This window comes from Coturnix japonica, chromosome 5 (assembly GCF_054131305.1).
Source record: "Coturnix japonica strain WE chromosome 5, WE-NBRP24, whole genome shotgun sequence".
Taxonomy (NCBI): domain Eukaryota; kingdom Metazoa; phylum Chordata; class Aves; order Galliformes; family Phasianidae; genus Coturnix; species Coturnix japonica.
Genome location: NC_140667.1, coordinates 15,933,566 through 15,952,417, shown reverse-complemented (window position 1 = coordinate 15,952,417; position 18,852 = coordinate 15,933,566). Strand labels below are relative to the sequence as shown.

Below are 18,852 nucleotides of genomic sequence, written 5' to 3'. Positions count from 1 at the left end.
ACAATGTGTTCTGTTCCATTAGCATGCAGCAACAGGATGCTTTAAAAACAATAATTGGCCCCCAAGAAAAATTGAGGTACTAGTTTGATAATTCATGTAGGTATACATAAGAAATAGAAATGCTAAGCATTTCCCCCAGAGTCACACAGTAAACAAGTGGTAAAGCTAAACGTAGAATCCAGTGTGAATTCATTGCTTAATATTATGGGATTGTAATCTGTTTTGCAGAGAGAAATGTTTGTAAGTATACGTTCGCAGTTTTGCTATTAATATACAGTAGTTAACTTTTTTAGTACAAATACGGTGATACAGCTTTTCATATGTAAGTGAAAATACTGGTCTAAAAATGTGCCGTGTGAAAACAAATATATTTACTTCTCTGTATGAGTGTATGCATTCCATGTATGCGTAGATAATCACAGCCTCACAGATACAGTTATTGAACTTCTGTGCTGTTCTGAAGATAGATGTGTTTTGAGGGCTAAGAGATGACACTGAGAAACACAGTGATGTGAGCTTTCTTAAAAAATGACCTGCTCTGCAGGTTAAAATTGTGCTCATGAGTAGCCATAGCTTTGAATGTAAATTTAATGTTGAAGATAACAGTTGTATGAAGGGAATATAGGTGAATTTGTGTGCCCCGGTGGCGCAAGTGGTAGAAGTGCCGCTCTGCTACACAGGAAGCTCGAATCCGGGGGGTTGGACTCGATGATCTCTAAGGTCCCTTCCAACCTGCACGTGACTATGATACTATGATACTATGAATATCTCGAACCATCCCATTGATTCTCATTCTTTGCTCCTGAAGGTTGCCATTGTGGCTCAAGACTTAGCAGCGTTTCATAGCACCTCGTCAGAAATAGGACATCAACAACACGGGCACCATTTAGTAACCACAGAAGCTAGACCCGTTACATTGTTGGCTACATCCAACGGAACACAAATTGCAGTACAGGTAAAATGGAAATGATTTTTTGGAGTGCTTTTTGCTTCTAGAGCTAGGAGCTTCTAGTTGTATAACTAGATCAATGTAATAAGCTTGGCTCCCCTGAAAAAAAATAGTCAGTAACCATATAACTTTGTATTTTAAATAGTATATAGTATTAGAAAGAAGAATAATAAGCACCTGGTTTTCCAAATCTATTTGTAGAACTTTGAAAAAAAAAATAAAATAAAAAAAATATATATATATATGTTGTTTGGGGAGGGCTGAAGTTAAGGGCATCTGAATCTTTCACCAGAGAATGATGTTCGTACTGTTGGAGAGTCAGTAGGTCTTTAGTGGAAGAGTGTGTTCATTCATCCTTCAGCATTACATGTTGAGGTGATCAGGAACGCCACACTGTCAAAGTTGAATTGCTATGAACATGCCTATACAGATAAAATAATAATTTCCTCTCTAAACTGCTGTAGAACGGAACAGTGGTAATGGGACTGTTTCTTTATATAATCAGAATTCCTCAATAGATGCACACTGTATATATTATATGCTGTTGTTCCATAGAGCTTATTTTCTCAGAAGAATTAAGGAAACTGAAAGCGTTTGTTTGGTTTACCAGATCTGAAATGTAATTCAGTGGCTACTGTGAATTTCAGAAGCCTTATGTTAGCTTTGTTCTGTCAAGTGAAATTATTATCTGCCTAAATCATGTAAGTTATTATATGTAATGAAATGCATTTGCCATGCAGCAGTTCTCTGAAGAAACTGAGTTTGGTAAATACATAGAATCTCAGTTAAATCTGCTATCAGAGGATCTCCTGGTTTTCCTGCTGCTTAGATAGCTGCTACTGTAGATGACCCAGGAGAGATGTGACAGTACTGATCACACTTACTTGTGCTCACTGCCCATCGGTATTTTTCCCTTTGGTGTCACCTTACAAAACTGTAAAGAAAAATCAATCTGTGTAAAAAGTTTAGATTTATTTATGTTTAAATGCATTTGTTTCAGCTTGGAGAACAACAGTCCCTGGAAGAAGCCATTAGGATAGCCTCCAGAATACAGCAGGGTGAAACACCAGGCATTGATGATTAACTTCTAAAACTGCTACCAGAACAATAGATTGAAAGGTATTTTATTTTCAAACTACAAAGGTCCATGGCAGCAGCAATCCACAAAAACTTTGAAGTTCCCTGCTCACTGGTACTGTGTACACATTTTATGCAAGAGCAAAGAACGTTTTGTAAGTGTTGTGTACATAACCCCGGGAATGGACTGACATCATCTACTTCCAACTGTTGTATATTCAGGAATATGGAATTAGGATTATATAGTAAATTTCCTTGTTATCCTTTCATCAGATTTCAGACTGGTCTACAAGCAAGTTAAAAACAAAACGGAAGTATTGGAGTTAATTTTTAGTGTCATGTACAAATAATGAAGGCATTACTGAAGATTTGAAGTGTTGTAAAGACTATGACAAAATCATAATTTCAAGAACCCTTTCAAGTTATAAAGAAGACAGAGTCTTTTCAGTTGTTTTCCATAAATGGAAAAGTCATGGATTTTGAGCCTACTGCAAACCTTCATATTTTGATTTGTTTCATACAGATTTGAATACTCTTTAGATTGCCCCCTCCCCCCCATTCACTGTAAATACAGATTGTTAATGCTGGGAGTGCTAATTGTATTATCTTTAAATTGGATTATGTACAAAGGAGAAACTTTGGTTGTTCGATATTAAAAAAAAGTAAATCTAATGATTTCGTTTCTTTACATACTTTACTTAAGATGTTACTCTGAAATTATTATGCAATAAAAGATAACAAGATTGTATTATCTAGATAGGATGACATTGTTCTGTGACATACTGTTTTACTTTTAGTGGCACAAGTTAAATTATTTATTTACGGCCTTGTATAATTTTTTTTCCCCGAAGTTTATTTATAAGTTTAAATTTTTTACTTGTTTTGACCACGGTCCACTGAAGTATATAAAGTAATCAGTGCTGGTCGTTATTTTCAGCATTCTGAAGCACTACAGAAATTATTAAAAAGCATAATTAGTCAACTGATTTTGACTTGAAAGTAAACTAGGAGATCTCAAGAGGAATATGTTCAAATGGTGCATTTAGGGCATAAGTACATGTACTAATAGTCTGTTTTCAACAGTTCTGAGTGCCTGCAGCTAATACTGGTTACCTACGATGTGCTGCTAATCAATGATTTTGAAAATCAGGACACAAGTTACTAGGAAATAAAAAAGGGATTAATGAAAGATGATGTAAGTACAGTGCTCCTCTCCACCTATCATTCTATAAAGGAAAAAATTCATTGTAGATAAATCTAACACGTACTGTAAGATGTAACTTAAACCTTTTTATACAGAAATTTGTCTTTACTTGTCTTGTTATTAAGCTTGTTGAGCAAGTTAAACTTTCTTGGCTTCCTGTAAGACTCAGTGCTTACTTTGGATGAGTGTTGAGAGCACTTCTGAAACCGAAGCCCCACCTTTATCTTTCTCAAGGGAAGGATTAAACATCTTGGGGATGAAACGTTGATCAAGTGATCATTTTGTATGTCTTGTGAGGGGCTCATTTTGCATTAAAAAAAAAGTAAGTTAATAACAATGTACTTGGAGGTATTTGACATCAAAAAGGCCGAATTTAATGTGATTGACTATATCAATACGGGTTGCGACTTTTTATGCTTTTCATATAGGTGGCCAACTGCAAAATGCCGTGAGAGAACACAGTACTATGGGATAAAGGTGGTCAAAACAGACTAATGTCCAGAGCTGTTACAAAGCACAACTTTGAAAACACTGAGGTTGTCTGCAACCTTCCTGTGGGGTTGAGGCTGTTTACTTATGTAGATGCCAGATTTCCTGAAATTTTAAGTAATTTTGATGTCCCTTGGAGATAAACTGTACTATGCAAAGAGGTTAATTACGTGTCAATTAGATCAGTTTCTTAGTTTTTACGACCTTTTAGAAATTAAAGATGTATCATTTGACATGAACGTTCAAGTTTTTTCTTCTTAAATTTCATTGCCAATAGTTTATGGAAACAGTGGCTGGAAGTGACTTAGCACAGAAATAACAGCAGTACCTCTTGTTTCCCAGGACACTTTCTGACCACTGCACAAATGTGAGTATTACATCTTCCTTCATACTAGTTATTTTCCTGCTAGGTATTGAAAGCTAGCTCGATAAGGAAAAGCTGCAAAATCCTTAAGTGATTTTTCTTGTATCTTACCAGTTGTTCTTGCAAAATCCCTGCAGTCAAAGGTTGTGCTTCCCCCATAGTTACCCCTGTAAAGGAAAACATACTTAAATACTGAATAAACAAGCCAGACTGACTTAGACTGCTTAGTCTTGAGAGAGAAGCAGGGATGATTGTGTGCATTTTCACTGTGAGGCCTTGTATGTATAACAGTCTTGTTTTCAGAGTAGAGTGTCGTCTGTGATTTTCTGCCTGCTTCCCAGGAGTAGAAGGGAACCGTCTTGTGAGCAGAAACTGCCGTTGGAAGGTTCTGTAGTGGAGATTACACAAGTTGAAATTGGGTGAAGTAGGGATCTTGGTGAAAAGGATTTCAGGAGGAGGAAGCAAAGAATATGCCCCAAAGAACTGGGTGTCAGGCAGTAGAAATCTCTTACATTTAGCCATAGATTTTACTCCTCTTTTTGAATGTTCTGTTTCAAAGGGAGCGGCACACTGGGAGAAAGAATTGTAAAACAGGGATCCTATGAAGTAGAGCAGCCTTTCCTCTCAGAAATTGGCTCCCACATTTCCAGCATTCCCAGTCACAATTTTCTCTTAGACTTGAATTCCAGCCCTAAGTCAACTCCTTCCTTAAAGGAAAAATAAAAAACCCCAACAAGACAAACAAGCCACCTCTAGACTTGGCAGTCTGCACTGGGGGATTTGCTTTTCTTTGCAGTAGTTCAGTGCCTCTCCAGATAGTAAAAACAGAGAGGCAATTATTAGAGGTGCTCCCTGCTGACGACCTTTTGTGCCTGAGGCACTATGCATAACAATAGGACAGTTCTTACCCTAAAGAGCTTAATGCCAAAGCACACATGAATAGGCTGAAGCTGCAAGACTGTGTTTTTAGAAGAGTAAATCCTGAAGCCTGCCAACAAAGTTGTAAAAAGCCATAATACCTGATAGTTTAAGTAATCTCAGCGACCAGTCAGCTGACTGATACCAGAGATATTCAGGCACAGTATGGGAGGAAAAACAGGACATGTGATGTCTGCCTAGCATAGAGCAGAAGGAGGGAGCCAATAGTCCAGATAAATGAAATGTAGGAGCATGGATGGCAGCTCTTCCTAAACTTTACTCCAGTTCCGAACCTTCATTGAATTTGGGGAACAATTTGTTTGACGGGATGTTCTGGCTTCTCTGACAGTCACGCAGTACTAGAGTACTGAAAAAGCCCTGTGTGCTGCGTACTTCTCAAGAGGCAGAGCCGAGAAGCTATTTAATCAGCTTTAACCACTAGGAAAAGATGGAGCAGAGTAAGGGTGTGAAGAAGACCTGTTTGAATCCAGCCATTTAACAGAGACATCTGGTTAAACTCAGGCTGCATACTTTAGGGTGACTATAACTCCAGTTTAACCAGAATGCAGAAGTGCCCTGTAACGAGCCCATCCCAGTCACTTAGTTTGTCTTTGAAGGGTAATACTAAGAAGTGCAGTACAGATTTCAGTAGTTTTCATGTATAGCACAAGGGAAAGTAAGAGCAGGGTGGGCAGGAAAATGATTTCTCAAGGAGCCTTGTCTGCACAGATACAAATGCATGAATTCAGACTCCAGCTCATTGTTGATAATAATGTACTCCTATTTTTGCAGATCAGTACGTATTTGAGTACTGGATCTCCCAAAAGTATTTTTTGCTCCATTGGATAAAAGCCTTCAGAAATTTGAATTCGTATGATGGGAGACTAAAAGCCAGTGCTGATTCCTGTGCCTTAAATAGTAAACTATACTCATAAGTCATATAAATCAGCATTTTTTGGTGTCATGTTGTGTAATTAAAATGTAGCTTAGGTGTTTTCAGCAGTTTTGATGATCCTTTGATGTTCCTTTGATGTTGTTTTGCCAGCAAAGTTCACTTGGCCAAAGGAATATCTGACAGCACAATTAGGCTATCACCTTTAATAGTAATTGGCTGGCACCTGACCCCACTGTTAATGTGATAGCAGACGTTTTCAACTGAAGAGTTATATTCAAAGCGGACTTAATTATCCCAATAAACACAGAAGCTTATATCAACAAGGAAGCATTTTGTCCTACATAGTCTGTGTATTTTTCTCTAATTGAAACATGACCCTCTTAAATCCCATCCAGCTCAGGTTCTGAAGACCTAAGAGACTCTGTCTAGATTCATTTTGTTCCGTTTAAATTATTTGAAGCATTGCATTCAAAACAATGACAAAACGTTGATAGTTTTTGAGCACAAACGATTACATGGAGAAAAAAAAGTGTCTTACATGCTTACATGTAAGTGCCTTACGTGAAGGAAGCATTTGCCCTCACCATGTTAGCTGACTGCTGTGTTTTACATACTTATCCAGGGAGTTTCTGATTCACCATCATGTTGATGCTGTAGTATTTTGCTAAGGGGCTTCTGAGCAGGTATCTTAGTGAAGCAAGACAAGGGAAAGGCATCCCTGATACCTGGCAGGTCTGCTGACAGAACAGAAACTATCACAGTGCTGTAGGAAGCTCCTAGAGAAAGCTACATCTCAAGCTACAGCTCCCATGGGCTGGTAGCCATGATGTAGAGTTCATTCAGATCTGAATGCAAGTTATGATGACTCTGAGAAATAGCCAAATGCAGGAATGGTTTGTGGGGCAGACAAAATGAGCTGCTTTTTGCTTTGTCAACAGAGACTGCAAGATTTCTTCCATGAAATGATGCACACGAGATCATTAAAATAAGTTGCAGTAAATTTGAGAAAAGGCAGAGTACTTCTATGATTTTGTATGTTTCCTGGAGGGGAAAAAGACAAAGGTTAGGGATGCTGGTAAAGTAGTAGTGACTGTTTTGTTTATGTTCGTGGGACATTTGAGGCTTTTAGTCTTCTGTTAACTTCACTTATACACAGGAAAGGGACATTCTCATTGTACCTGTTGTTTTCTGTCAGGGCAATTATTCCCTCTTCAAACTACAGGAGTGTGGTGTGAGAGCAACGTGCAGATTTCCAGAACGTTTCTGATCTAAATACATCTCACAGGATCAGATTCTTCTGTTGTTTCCTTTGTAACCAGAGGCAGAAATGTATGCAGAAGGGGTGTCAGTAAGGCCTGATAAAGTGTATGCTTTCATTGTTATGGACAGATATTGAGGAATTGTGCCTGACTACTTGGCAAAATCTGTTTTTTAATTTTTTAAACTTCTTTCTGAATATTTTCAGATCTTCCTTTGAATTCCTGTAGTTTAGGCTCAGAATTTCTTTGATAGAAGGCTGTCAAATTCCCCTTTCTTTTGTCCACCTCCATCTCTTGCTCTTGTGTTCACTCAGGAAGTGCAAATAACATCACTGAGAAATGCTCTATCTACATGCTGAGTATGGGCTAAAAAGAGCAAAGGGAATGGCAGCATCAACTACAAGCTGCTGTAGAGTTTCTGATTTTCATAAAAGCAGCCTGACCTTCCTTTTCTTTGGCTTTTTCACTCTGTTTATCCTTCTCATAAAACGAACCAGTTTCAAGCTCTGCTGGCTGCTCTGCAATGGGTTTCATCCGGTTTTTGGCAGAACTCTTCCAATTTGATCACTGTGGTTTTGGGGGACTGCAGATGAACTTGTAAGTGCAGGAAATCCTGACAAGTAGGCACTGTATTCCCTTCCATGGCAGTTTCCTCTTACAGCTAGACAAATTGGCCATTGTTTCACTTCTTTCCCATTCATCATTGTTTGGGTTGTCCTGCTACCTACAGAGGGAGAGAACTGTTTCCCTTTGAGCTTGAAAACTCCTAGTTAAAAGCTGTTGGTTCCCACTGAGAGTGTGCCACCCCAGATAAGCGTTTCTGGTAGCAGAAATCTTGAGTGCACTGGACTGATACACTCTTTAATTTAAAAGCAAGTCGTTTTTTAAAAAGTGGCAAATATATTCTGAAAACAAATGGAATTAGTAGGCATTGCACTATTGCTGGGTAAGTGCTGCCCAGACATCAGGGTACACATCTATCCATGGGATCAGGTTTTTATTTAGTGTGATCTACAGAAGCTCCAAGGTACAATTTAATGAACTTCAGAGAGCTAGGGCTGAATTTGGCTCCAAAGAGTGTAGTGCAGGAGAAGACCACGCAGCTCTTCCCTGCTCACTTCTCCCTGTGACATTCTCCTCTGCTAATGTACTGTCTAAGGAAATAGGCTCTGTAGTGCTTATTTAGGCTGTTGATAGGCCTGGTAATGATAGTCCTTGTTCATGGTGGGCAGGGTAGCCAAGTTACCATACTCATGCTTGGGAAGAACCAACTTTTCTTCAATACAACTATTGACAGTCCCATCAAAATACAGCAAAAACAACAGCTTATGTGGATTCAGGATGGCACGTAGGTAGAAGCCATGAATGCGTGGTCCTTTTATAGCAGCTACACGTTTTGTTATAGTTGCATATTTATGCAATACTTCCTTATTTGCTGTCAGTTTGGAAATAAACTTTCTTTTTAAACAATTGGGTTTATTTTGTTCATTTCTTTCACCATTCCTTTTCTCCTCTTGCATTTTTCTCTTAGTGTTCTTTAGATCTATTTCCTCTTCTGCACAAACTCATCCTTGTTCCACTTGATGTTGTCCCATTTAAGCTGTTACAAGGATCAACAGTTAAGTGGTTACTCTGTACAAGGAACCTTCTGCAGTTCCATTTGCTACTTACCCTCATTAAATAGCTGTATCTGTAGACTCCAGAAAGCAGTGCAGCAACAGTTACATTTAGGTGGAGTTTGGAAAGGAAACTGAAGTGTTTACTTTCTTCCCTCCCCCCCCCTTTTTTTGGTGGGGGGGAGGGAAGGGGCAATTTTTAGGTTCTTTATAAGAAACTGCTTTTCATCTCCTGTGGGCCATTGATCAAGATGAAAGCTGTATTTTGTAAAGGCCTTTTTGTGTTCCATCTATCTTGAAACTCAAATACTTCAGTTGGTATCTGCCGCACGGTGCATTCACGTTTTGAATTACTGTAGTTCTGAATTATTGCAGGGCAAGTGTTTGTACAGCACTTGGCTTGGTGTAGCCATCTCTGTGTGAATGATGCCCGGTTTTTCTTTCATAGGTTACATTGTCTGCCTTCAGTTTTCAGGTGATCAGAATGCGAGGAGTGTATGGGATATGACGCTGAAGTGGAAACATCCCTCTGCACTGTGTCAGAAGGAAAACTGATGGCATTCTTGGACATGATGGTGGAGCTCTGAGCAACACCACCTCGTTGTGCATGAGCTGGGAGCGTGGGGAGGTATTGAGTCACGGCAGTGGCCAAATTAATGTGAGGCCAAATTAATGTGAGGCCAAATTAACGTGAGGCCAAGTTAGTGAGGCACTTGTTATGTTTGTGCGGTACCAGGTCTGCCCCAGGGGCTCTGCTCCCGGAGCTGAGGCAGCAGCAGTTATCAAGGCAGACATGGCTGCGCACTAACGTTGTTATTAACCGTGTGTTTCACTGTTATCTCCGAGATCGCAGACCGGGCGGCGCTCCCGGTGCAGCGGCGCCCCGCGCTCAAGATGGCGCCGTCCCGCCCTGTAGCCGTAGCCGTGTCGGTCCCGGCCCCGGCCCCGCCCCCCCCGCAGTCCCGGTTCGCGCCAAAGCGCCCCGTGACGTCATCGCGCGCAGCTCCGCCCCCGCCCGCCGTGTTTTCAAACGGAGGGGGCGGGCGCCATTGGCTGGCGTGCGTGCCACGTGACTAACGGTCGCGGGAAAGCCGCGGAGTCCGAACGGCGCGAGGTGCCGCCGTGCCCGGGGCAGCGCCGCGAGGAGCAGCCGATACCGCCAGCAGGGCGGAGCGGAGCAGCGGCCGTGAGCGGGGCCGAGCCGCCATGAGCTTCCTCAGCCTGCAGCCCACGGCGCCGCCGCGGCGGGTCTCGGCCCGACGGGCGGCCGCCCCGATCCGGCAGAAGCTGCTGTTCCTCAGCGGCCACAGCGACTGCGAGGAGGAGGACGAAGACGAGGAGGAGGAGGAGGGCGGCAGCAGCGGGAACAGCACCGGCGAGGACTCGGCCTTCCAGGAGGCGGACTCGCCGCTCTCCGTCGCCCGCACCCCGGCTCGGGGCGGCCCGCCCCTGCTGGAGGAGGAGGAGGAGGAGGAGATGATGGAGCCCGCGGCCGCGCCGCTGCCGGACGAGGGGGACTCGTGGGAGGAGGAAGGTTTCGGCTCGTCTCCCGTCAAGTCTCCCGGCTCCTACTTCATGGCCGGGTCGCCGTCGCCGCCGCCGCCGCACAAGGGCCGCCGCTCGGCCGGGCGCTCCCCTCCGCATCCCGCGGCTGGCGGCTGCCGCCCGCGTAGCGACGAGCCCGGCTCCCCGCTGCCCGAGTACCCCGGCACGCCGCCGCACAAGACGTTCCGCAAACTGCGGCTGTTCGACACGCCGCACACCCCCAAGGTGAGCGGCACAGCGACGGGCCGGGCGGGGCGGCCGTTACCGGGCGGGGGGGGCGGCGCCCCTCGCGTCCGGCGGTTGGAATGCGGGGCCGGGCGCGGCCGTGGCGGTTGTGTCGGGCGGGGGGCGCTCCCATCCCATCCGCTCCGCACGGCGCACAGCGGGGCCGACACGTGAGGAGCGGCCGGAACGAGGCGCCGTGCCCGTCCCGTGCTCGTGGGGAAGGCCGAGGCACGGAGCGGTAGCGTGGCAGCGCTCTGTCGGCACGGTCACTTTGGCGGTCGGGTTTTTGTTTTTCTTCCAACTTTCACTGTTGCTGAGGTTTTCCCGGCGGCGCAGTGTCCCGTCTAGATAAAGCCAAGAGGGAGATGGGCTTATGCTGAGTAGTAGCGAACCTTTTAAAGATGCGAGCGTCTTTCCTGTGACACTTAAAGCAAACAGCTTAACGCTGAGTTCCGGCGGAGAACTTTAGATCAGAACCCAAATTCCCCGCCGGTTATCCCGGAGGTTACCTTTGGAATTCGAGAAAATCGGTGACGTTATCCAGCGGGAACGCCAACCGTGCTGAGGTTCCATAGAACCTTGACTGTCTCCGTCTAGTTTGGGTTTGGAGAGCAGGGCTGGGACGCTCGGAGTGTTGACGTTCCATTCGGGCTCGGTAGGAGCTGGTTGGATGCGGTGCTGCTGCTGGCCATGCAGTAGGACAGCGGTCAGCATCCTTGGGGGGGCCGGCTGCGGGCTTCTGTGCCCGATGTAATGAGCAACCCTTCGACTTGGTGATGGTCGGTTTTTGCTTTAAGCCTGTCATTGGAGTTCGTGGCCCGGTGTCTAGTCTCACCTCCGTATCGTTTATATGAACATCCCCTTGTGACTCGTTGTGTCTAAAGCAATATTAAAACCATAAATGCCTTTTCTGTTTTTTAAATACAGAGTTTGCTTTCTAAAGCCCAAGGACTGGGCTCCAGCTCAGTCAAACTCCGAGGAGGCTCCTTATTTATGAACGCTGGGAGGTCAGAGAAGCAAGACTCAAATATTAGACAAACACCTCATGTGAATATTAATCCCTTCACTCCCGATTCCATGTTCCTTCACAACTCTGAAGGGCAGTGTCGAAGGAGGAAGAGAACACACTGGAATGAGTGAGTAATGTATTTCTTTCTTTGTGAAATTTGTCTTGAGCTGCTTCTGTAAGAATAGTTCTCTTTACCAATCTGTTAGCAATGTGAAATAGAGCTCTCGAGCTCGTGCATCTTTGAGATGCATGGTAGTGTGGAAGAACCATTTAGTATTAGATCTTCTGGTTAGTACGTAGTGGAGAAAGATCAGGCTGTGTCCAGACTGCACACATGGCTGTTCCTTGAGGAAGGGCAAACACACTGAGTGCTGGTGTGAAATAACAATGGTGCTTGAGCTGCTTATGGTTTTTGTTTTGACTTTCTCCTTATAAACACCTCATTCAGTTAGACTAAACCTGAGGGGGGTGGGAGAGCTGAATCTCCAAACAGTCAGTAGTTGTTAGACTTGAATTGTAAATCTGTTTTAATTCTGCAAAACTAACAAGTGTGAATTCCAGCTCTTGTGGAGAGGACATGGAAGCGAGTGATGGAGAGCCTGAAGATGAAGTTATCAGACCTGCTAAGGTAATGAATGTTTAGAGCTTGTTGTGGGTTTTGGCACTTTGCATGTCTGCACACCTTAATATTTTCTTTTCTAATCTCTGCAGAGGATCACAATAACAGAAAGTAATATGAAGTCACGATATGCAACCGAATTTCACGAGCTGGAGAAGATTGGATCTGGTGAATTTGGTTCTGTATTTAAATGTGTGAAGAGGCTGGATGGCTGCATTTATGCTATAAAAAGATCTAAGAAGCCCTTGGCAGGCTCAGTGGATGAGTGAGTATTTCCTACTCTTACAAGCCACCTTTTAGTGCTTTTTTGTGCGTGTGATTGGTTTGTTGGTTTGTTTTTCTTCTAAATACTGTACAGACTTAGAAACTGGGGAATAGAAGTCATTTGACCACAACTCATTTACCCCAGTATTCTAAATGGAAGCAGTTCGCTCTCATCTGGAAATAAAAAGATAATGCTCCCTTGCATTACTGGCAGGAGGGTACTGTACGAATAGGCCGTGCAGTGCTGATCTTTGAGTTAGGAGAGGAAAGCAGTGTTCCCACAACTGGGTGCTCGTGTGTGCTGGGTATGTCTGAGTGACATACAGCTTGGCAGGTGTTTTTTGGGTGAGCCTGATGTGCCTGACTTTTTTTTCCCCAGTGTTAAGTAGTTTTATTGTAGTGTGCTGCCCAAAATTGCATACCAGGCCTACACAAGAGGAGTTCGAATTATTCAATTGTGCTCATGGCCCAAAAAACTTATTTATGGTCCCGGCTTATGATTCTGATCTTTTTTTTTCCCCTGAAACTTCAATGATGTGCTTCGGAAAACTTGCTGCTGAGAATAGCTGGAAAGCAAGTAATGCAAGTGGCATCAAGAATCACCTGCAACAAAGCCTGATTTTTAATGTTCAGTGTCTTCTGATGCAAAATAAATGGCTTTAGCTGGTTGGACATAAATACAAACCCAATGGAAGGTGCCACAGAGATGAATGTTAAGATTTTTATTTCAAGACCTGAGCTGGTAGAAGGGGGTGATGTTACAATGTGTTTCTATATCAAACTGAAATGGAACTAATTTTACCTCATAACATTCCTATGTGCTGTTTTTTTGTGACTGCAACAGGCAAAATGCTTTAAGAGAGGTTTATGCACATGCAGTTCTGGGGCAGCATTCTCACGTAGTAAGATACTACTCTGCATGGGCTGAAGATGATCATATGCTCATACAGAATGAATACTGCAATGGTAAGTACTGCTTATCAGTTGACCTGAACTTGTTTAATAACCTGATTTTTGGAGATACCCAGGTATCTACAAATTGCGAGCATTAAGCAAGATCTGATTGCCCTACACATAGCTGGTGTTGTCGTTGTCTCAGGTGTGTTTTATGTGTTCCTTTCTGTTGCAAAAGGGATAACAGGTACATGAAGCAATAACAGCAAAGTTTCAGGTGGTGTGAAGCTTTCAAGAATATTGGAACTACTCTAGGTGTTTGTGAGCAGTAAAGCTGTGCCTTCTTTTGTATAGTATCTCAAGCTGGAAGAGTGAGGAAAGGTTTTTCCCTGGAAAAAGTGTGTGGGGGGGAGGGGGGGTGGAAGGAATACATTGCATTGCTATAAAAGAGGTGATGCTTGATTTTACATTTCCTGTGCATCATCAGCAAATTCTTGATGATGGAGTTGCTACTAATTCTGGAAGTCAGTTGTACTTAAATTTTGAAGTCATTACTTTCTCAATTGTCTGATGTAAAAAATTGTTTTCTTTAATGTCTCTTCTAGGTGGCAGTTTAGCCGATGCCATAAGTGAGAATTACAGGAACATGCGTTATTTTACTGAGCCAGAGCTGAAGGACCTACTGCTTCAGGTGGCTCGAGGCTTAAAGTACATACATTCAATGTCGCTGGTACACATGGACATCAAACCTAGTAAGCATTAACTGCTTTAATCTACTGATAGCTTCTTCAGTAAACTTAATCTTCTGTAGACAAATGAGTAGTTAACCATGCTTTATTAAGTGTGAATTGTTAATTGAAGTTCTAAGTAGCGGTAGAAAGATGTCAGTTATGAAGTTGGCAAGCAAACTTGAACTGTTAATGAGTTTATCTTGGATCTTTTTTGTGTAATTGACTCTTGCATAAAATTTGGCTGTTCTCCCAGCAGAGAGGCACAAAGTGAGTGTGTGCGTTTGTATGCTGTAATTTCTTGCTTGAGGAGTTGGGTACGCAACTGAAACTTCTGCATGGCAAAGATAAATGGGTGAAGCAAAAATTGGACACAAATGTGGTTTTTTAACAGTTGTACTCTTTTTCAGGTAACATTTTCATATCCAGGACATCGTTGCCAAATACAACTGCAGAAGAAGGTGATGATGAAGAGTGGTCATCTGATAGAGTCATATTTAAAATAGGTAAGAAGCAGCTACTTGTGCTTGAGAGCTGCATCACGTGCATTCCTGAGAAATAACTTCATGTTTTTGCAGGTGACCTTGGTCATGTAACTCGGGTATCGAGTCCACAAGTGGAAGAAGGTGACAGCCGTTTCCTTGCCAATGAAGTCCTGCAGGAGGTAGCTATCCTTCTTGTGGAAGATAGTTGTGATTGATCTGTGTGCTGCTTTCTCTGTTGTGATTTGTTGTCTGCCACCTCCTTGCTCAGGGAGAAACTTGTAAATGATTTCTCCCTGAACACTGATGGAAACGTAATGTGTGTGTGTGTGTTCAGTACTCATCAGTCTGTCAGATTTCTTTTTATTACTGGATAGTGTCTAATAAATTTATTCTTCTTTATTTTTGAAGAATTACACTCATTTGCCAAAAGCAGATATTTTTGCTCTTGCTCTAACTGTTGTCTGTGCTGCTGGGGCTGAACCTCTTCCGACTAACGGTGACCAATGGCATGAAATTCGACAAGGAAAACTACCAAGAATACCACAAGTGCTTTCCCAAGAACTTCTGGAGTTACTAAAAGTAAGCACTCTTGTTCCAGCCGCTCACTGATTTGTGCAGTTTATTCCTGTACTAGTGGCCTTAACTAGGATGACTTATTTTCTTTTTTCCAAGGTTATGATCAGTCCTGATGCGGAGAAAAGACCTTCAGCAGTGGCGCTTGTCAAGCATTCAGTGCTGCTGTCTGCTGCAAAGAAGAGCGCAGAGCAGCTGCGGATAGAGCTGAACGCTGAGAAATTCAAAAATTCACTTTTGCAGAAGTAAGTAATTCCTCGGGGTCCTTAAATGTAACTCAGTTTCATACCGTTTTTCATGGGATGGTTATGATTGAATGCAGAAGGAATAATTTGACAGGTTGTGCAGGTCTGTAAGGGGCAGGTTTGCTGAGATAACTCAGCTCTTGTACTGTGTCCTTCAGTAGAAGGAAGAATTCAAGATTAGACTTCTAGGGATGAATAGGTACGTGCTGTAGATCTTAATTCCCAAGTATTGGTGTGATGGACAGGTAGATGTGGGCATGTGTGACTGACCTCCAGTCTTTTAAGGAAGTAGATTTTTACAATGGATCGTACTATTTCAGTGAACTGGTACAGTGTTCATGTGCAGAGGATGCGATGGGACACTGGTGTTAACACTCTGGCTTAAAGGAATAGAACTTGCCAGTTGAATGAAAACATGCAACTTAATCATTTTTCTCCATTCATTTATCACTGACAGAGTTGAAATAGGTATCACATAAGGTTAGAAAAACTGGTGAGCTATGTTGTGTATACACGCTTCCATTCCAGTGGGTGTTTTGGCTTCTATAAACACAAGCAAAAGCCATTGAGGAACTGTTAAGAGTTTTTATCCCAAATGGTTGGCAAATCTTTAGTTCTGAACTGCTGTGACTAATCTGAAGCGCTTACTGTGACATGCACGTAGACTCCCACTGGTGCTTTGCTAAAGTGTGGCTTCCAATGTCTTGCAGAGAGCTGAAGAAGGCACAGATGGCAAAGGCTGCAGCTGAGGAGAGAGCTCTGTTCACTGACAGAATGACAACCAGATCTACGACACAAAGTAGACCATCTCGACTCATTGGCAAGAAAATGAACCGCTCAGTTAGTCTTACTATATACTGAACTGAGGTCCAAAAGAACTACTGAGAATGGCTCTAGCATCTCTGCTGGACTGAAGCCTGAGGATTTGAAGGGAACGTTCAATTCCTGGTTTCTTGTCCTGTCTGAACAGTGTCGCTACTTTTACAGGAATTGCTTCTGGGTTTTTAATTTCTACGATATGGCTGATGAGCTGTAGTGGCCATTTGAGATAATGGACTCGGTTACTATCTGTAGAGGATCCTGGATGTTAATCCACGAACATTTCAGTTACACTGTTAGATGTTACATCGCCCCAGGGTTAACCACTATAGTGGTGTGCTGCTTTTTGGTGTTACAGCATCGTAATGACAAGTACTATCCCTAATGATCTTTAAGAAGGAGGGAAGGGGACTTGCTGTGTTACTGGTTTTGGAGCAGAGGGGAATAAGTTTTGACAGACGGGCTTTAAGGCCACCTATGCTCGGTGTACCTGATGTCAGGTAGACTTCTATTGTGAATTTTATTTGTATATTCAACTGGGAGCACTTTGTAGGCATTGCATAAACCACAGCTTAGAAACCTGTGGAATTAAGTGCCATGTGGAACTGCTGCTATTTTAGTGTTTTGTCCTCGCTGTAAACTGTAGCATTAAAACAATCATTCTTGTGTTAATAGGCTTCTTGTTAAAACAATTACGTGAATCAAATCTAAGCTGCGTTTTAGTGAAGGCAGCATTTTCCTCTTGAAGCTAGTGCATTGTGAAATAATGCACCAATGTAAACTTGGACTCTGTATTAGTGTAGTGCAATTGTTAATGTCTTGGCTATTGATGTTCTGTAATCCTTTTAATAAGGTTCTCTAAATGTTGGTATTCTCTTCAGTTTTTCATTCTTGAGGCTCTTGTATATTTTTTTAAATGTTGAAATACCTGTAAATAATTGTTTAGCGTAAGTGTTGAGGTTGTTCTTCATCGTTATGTACATAAGTTGAACTGTGCATATAGTGCGCTATGCTATAAATGCAGTCTGGGATGCCAACAGAAACATTTTAACTGCTCAGTTTGAAATTCCCAAACAAACAGAATGTGGCCATTGAAACTTGTACTGACGTTGGCTTTAGGTTAACAGATGTTACTAAAAGATAGAACTGTTCCAATAACTGGCTTGTCTCTTAATTCATTTTAGTGTAAACGGTGTTTCTCCCATTTGTGCTCTGTTTGTTTTTACTAGTGTTGAATTTGAATATTAAAGTTAAAAGTTGTGTTTAGTGGTGTCCTATGCTTATTTAAACTTTATAATTGTGGAAATGAGATGTTGATTTAGGAACAATCCAAGGCTGGGTTAGATTTGCTTCCTGTTGCTATGTAGCAATTTGCGAGTCCCTCGCTATTGTGAGTGGGAGTCACCAATAGTCACAATGGGGCAAAAGCAACAGTCTGCCTGTGCTAGTGTATATCAACAGCAGTCTGTCTCTACAGCTTCAGGAAGGTGCTGCGAGGTGGGAAGCTGAAGACACTGGAGTTGGAACTCGGTGTACTGGACTTGAAGACTTGGGCAGACTGTGAAGGAAGTCCTGCTGCTTCTGAGGTAAGGAGGGAAAGCTGCTGAGAGTGGGAAGAGAACTGTTAATGCAGAAGCTTGGAGGGAAACTGGTAGGAACTGGAATGTGATAAGAGCACGTTTTCTATGGCATGGAAGTAAAATACACGTATGTAGCATATGTAAAGAGGAGAGCTACATTAAAAGTAATAAAGGCTTCATTGACGAGCCTACTTAGTGAGTTTTTAGATTGCTTTCAGAAGAGTTTGATCTCGGTTAAAGCAGCAAGTACCAGAACTGGGAGGCAATTGTTATTCGCAATACCTGTGTTATTACTTCTATTTCTCTTGTGATTTTTATTTTTTAATAGGTTCATTTTGCAAAGCAGAGCTATTGTAGTACTCTGACTGCTGAGATCAGAGTGTCTGACTTATTGAAGAACTACAGGTACAGAGAACCTTAACATAACTGTAAAGCTGGTATTTTACATCCTTGTCTCCTCTAGAAATATGCTCCTATTCTGCCTGAATCTGAATCCAGTGCTGCAATCCATCAGAGTTGTGTCGTGGTTGAACTGAATTTAAATCAAGACAAAATAAACCCATGTGCTCCCTACAGCTGATGTTGTGACCTTGTCTTTCAAGTGTTTAGTGGTCTTCAGCAACACCCGCTAGACAAAATAGTCAATGAATGTCTAGCAAAACATTCATTGTGTGCTAGTATGGCATTTCCCTCACTATTAGAAATCATTGTTTGTTTGGCAGTAGTGATTAAGCATTCTTATCAACAGTACTTTAGATAAGTGATAAATCTTTTATTCATCTTCACACTTTGTGTTTCTGCAGGCTTGGAAAAGTACAGTGAAATCATGGCAGTATCGTGTAATTTTGATATACATATAAAATGTGCAGGTTTAATAATTCTCAGCACTTGTGCTGCTTACCGATGGCCTTGCTGTTTGGAAGGGCTTGTTCTAAAGCAATGACCAGAAACAGTCAAACGTGCAGCTTCTCTCTGCAGGAGCCTTCTCTTTTTTCAGTGACCATCTGAGAGCTTCTAGCTCCCCCAGTTGGAGGCTGCTGAGCTGACACAGGTTATTGGCTGAAGAAACTGCAGGGAGCGGGACAGCACGTAGGA

The 18,852-nt window shown here is 42.5% G+C and overlaps 2 protein-coding genes across 10 annotated transcripts in view; both read left to right on the top strand.

Annotated features, from left to right (window-relative positions):
• The window catches only part of ZNF143 (zinc finger protein 143), a 32,097-nt gene extending 28,139 nt beyond the window's left edge, over positions 1–3,958 (top strand). For all 6 annotated transcript variants that reach the window (XM_085550125.1, XM_015864054.3, XM_015864053.3 and 3 more), the window contains 2 exons: positions 809–955; positions 1,950–3,958. In XM_085550125.1, coding sequence (XP_085406251.1) covers positions 809–955; positions 1,950–2,033 — 231 coding nt within the window. In that variant the 3' untranslated portion in view covers positions 2,034–3,958. The remainder of the gene's footprint in view (positions 1–808; positions 956–1,949) is intronic.
• A 5,891-nt stretch (positions 3,959–9,849) lies between these two features.
• On the top strand, positions 9,850–18,332 carry WEE1 (WEE1 G2 checkpoint kinase). 4 transcript variants are annotated; one of them, XM_015864047.2, is made up of 13 exons: positions 9,850–10,541; positions 11,469–11,677; positions 12,112–12,178; positions 12,262–12,434; positions 13,278–13,399; positions 13,933–14,079; positions 14,466–14,561; positions 14,634–14,719; positions 14,949–15,119; positions 15,213–15,358; positions 16,069–16,198; positions 17,655–17,763; positions 18,221–18,332. In XM_015864047.2, the coding sequence occupies exons 1-12, from the start codon at positions 9,978–9,980 to the stop codon at positions 17,739–17,741; spliced, it is 1,998 nt and encodes a 665-aa protein (XP_015719533.2). In that variant the 5' UTR covers positions 9,850–9,977; the 3' UTR covers positions 17,742–17,763; positions 18,221–18,332. The 4 variants fall into 4 exon arrangements, with proteins under 4 accessions (XP_015719533.2, XP_015719532.2, XP_015719534.2 ...); XM_015864046.3 differs by lacking the exon at positions 18,221–18,332 and adding an exon at positions 18,086–18,194; XM_015864048.2 differs by lacking the exons at positions 17,655–17,763; positions 18,221–18,332 and having other exon boundaries at positions 16,069–17,443.
• Positions 18,333–18,852: the final 520 nt, after the last annotated feature.

Bases quoted from the DNA above. Each gene is read 5' to 3' on its own strand.
- WEE1 (XM_015864047.2), top strand. From the start codon at position 9,978: ATGAGCTTCCTCAGCCTGCAGCCCACGGCGCCGCCGCGGCGGGTCTCG. The intron at 13,400-13,932 runs GTAAGTACTGCT...TGTCTCTTCTAG, and splicing joins ACAGAATGAATACTGCAATG to GTGGCAGTTTAGCCGATGCC. The intron at 15,120-15,212 runs GTAAGCACTCTT...CTTTTTTCCAAG, and splicing joins AACTTCTGGAGTTACTAAAA to GTTATGATCAGTCCTGATGC.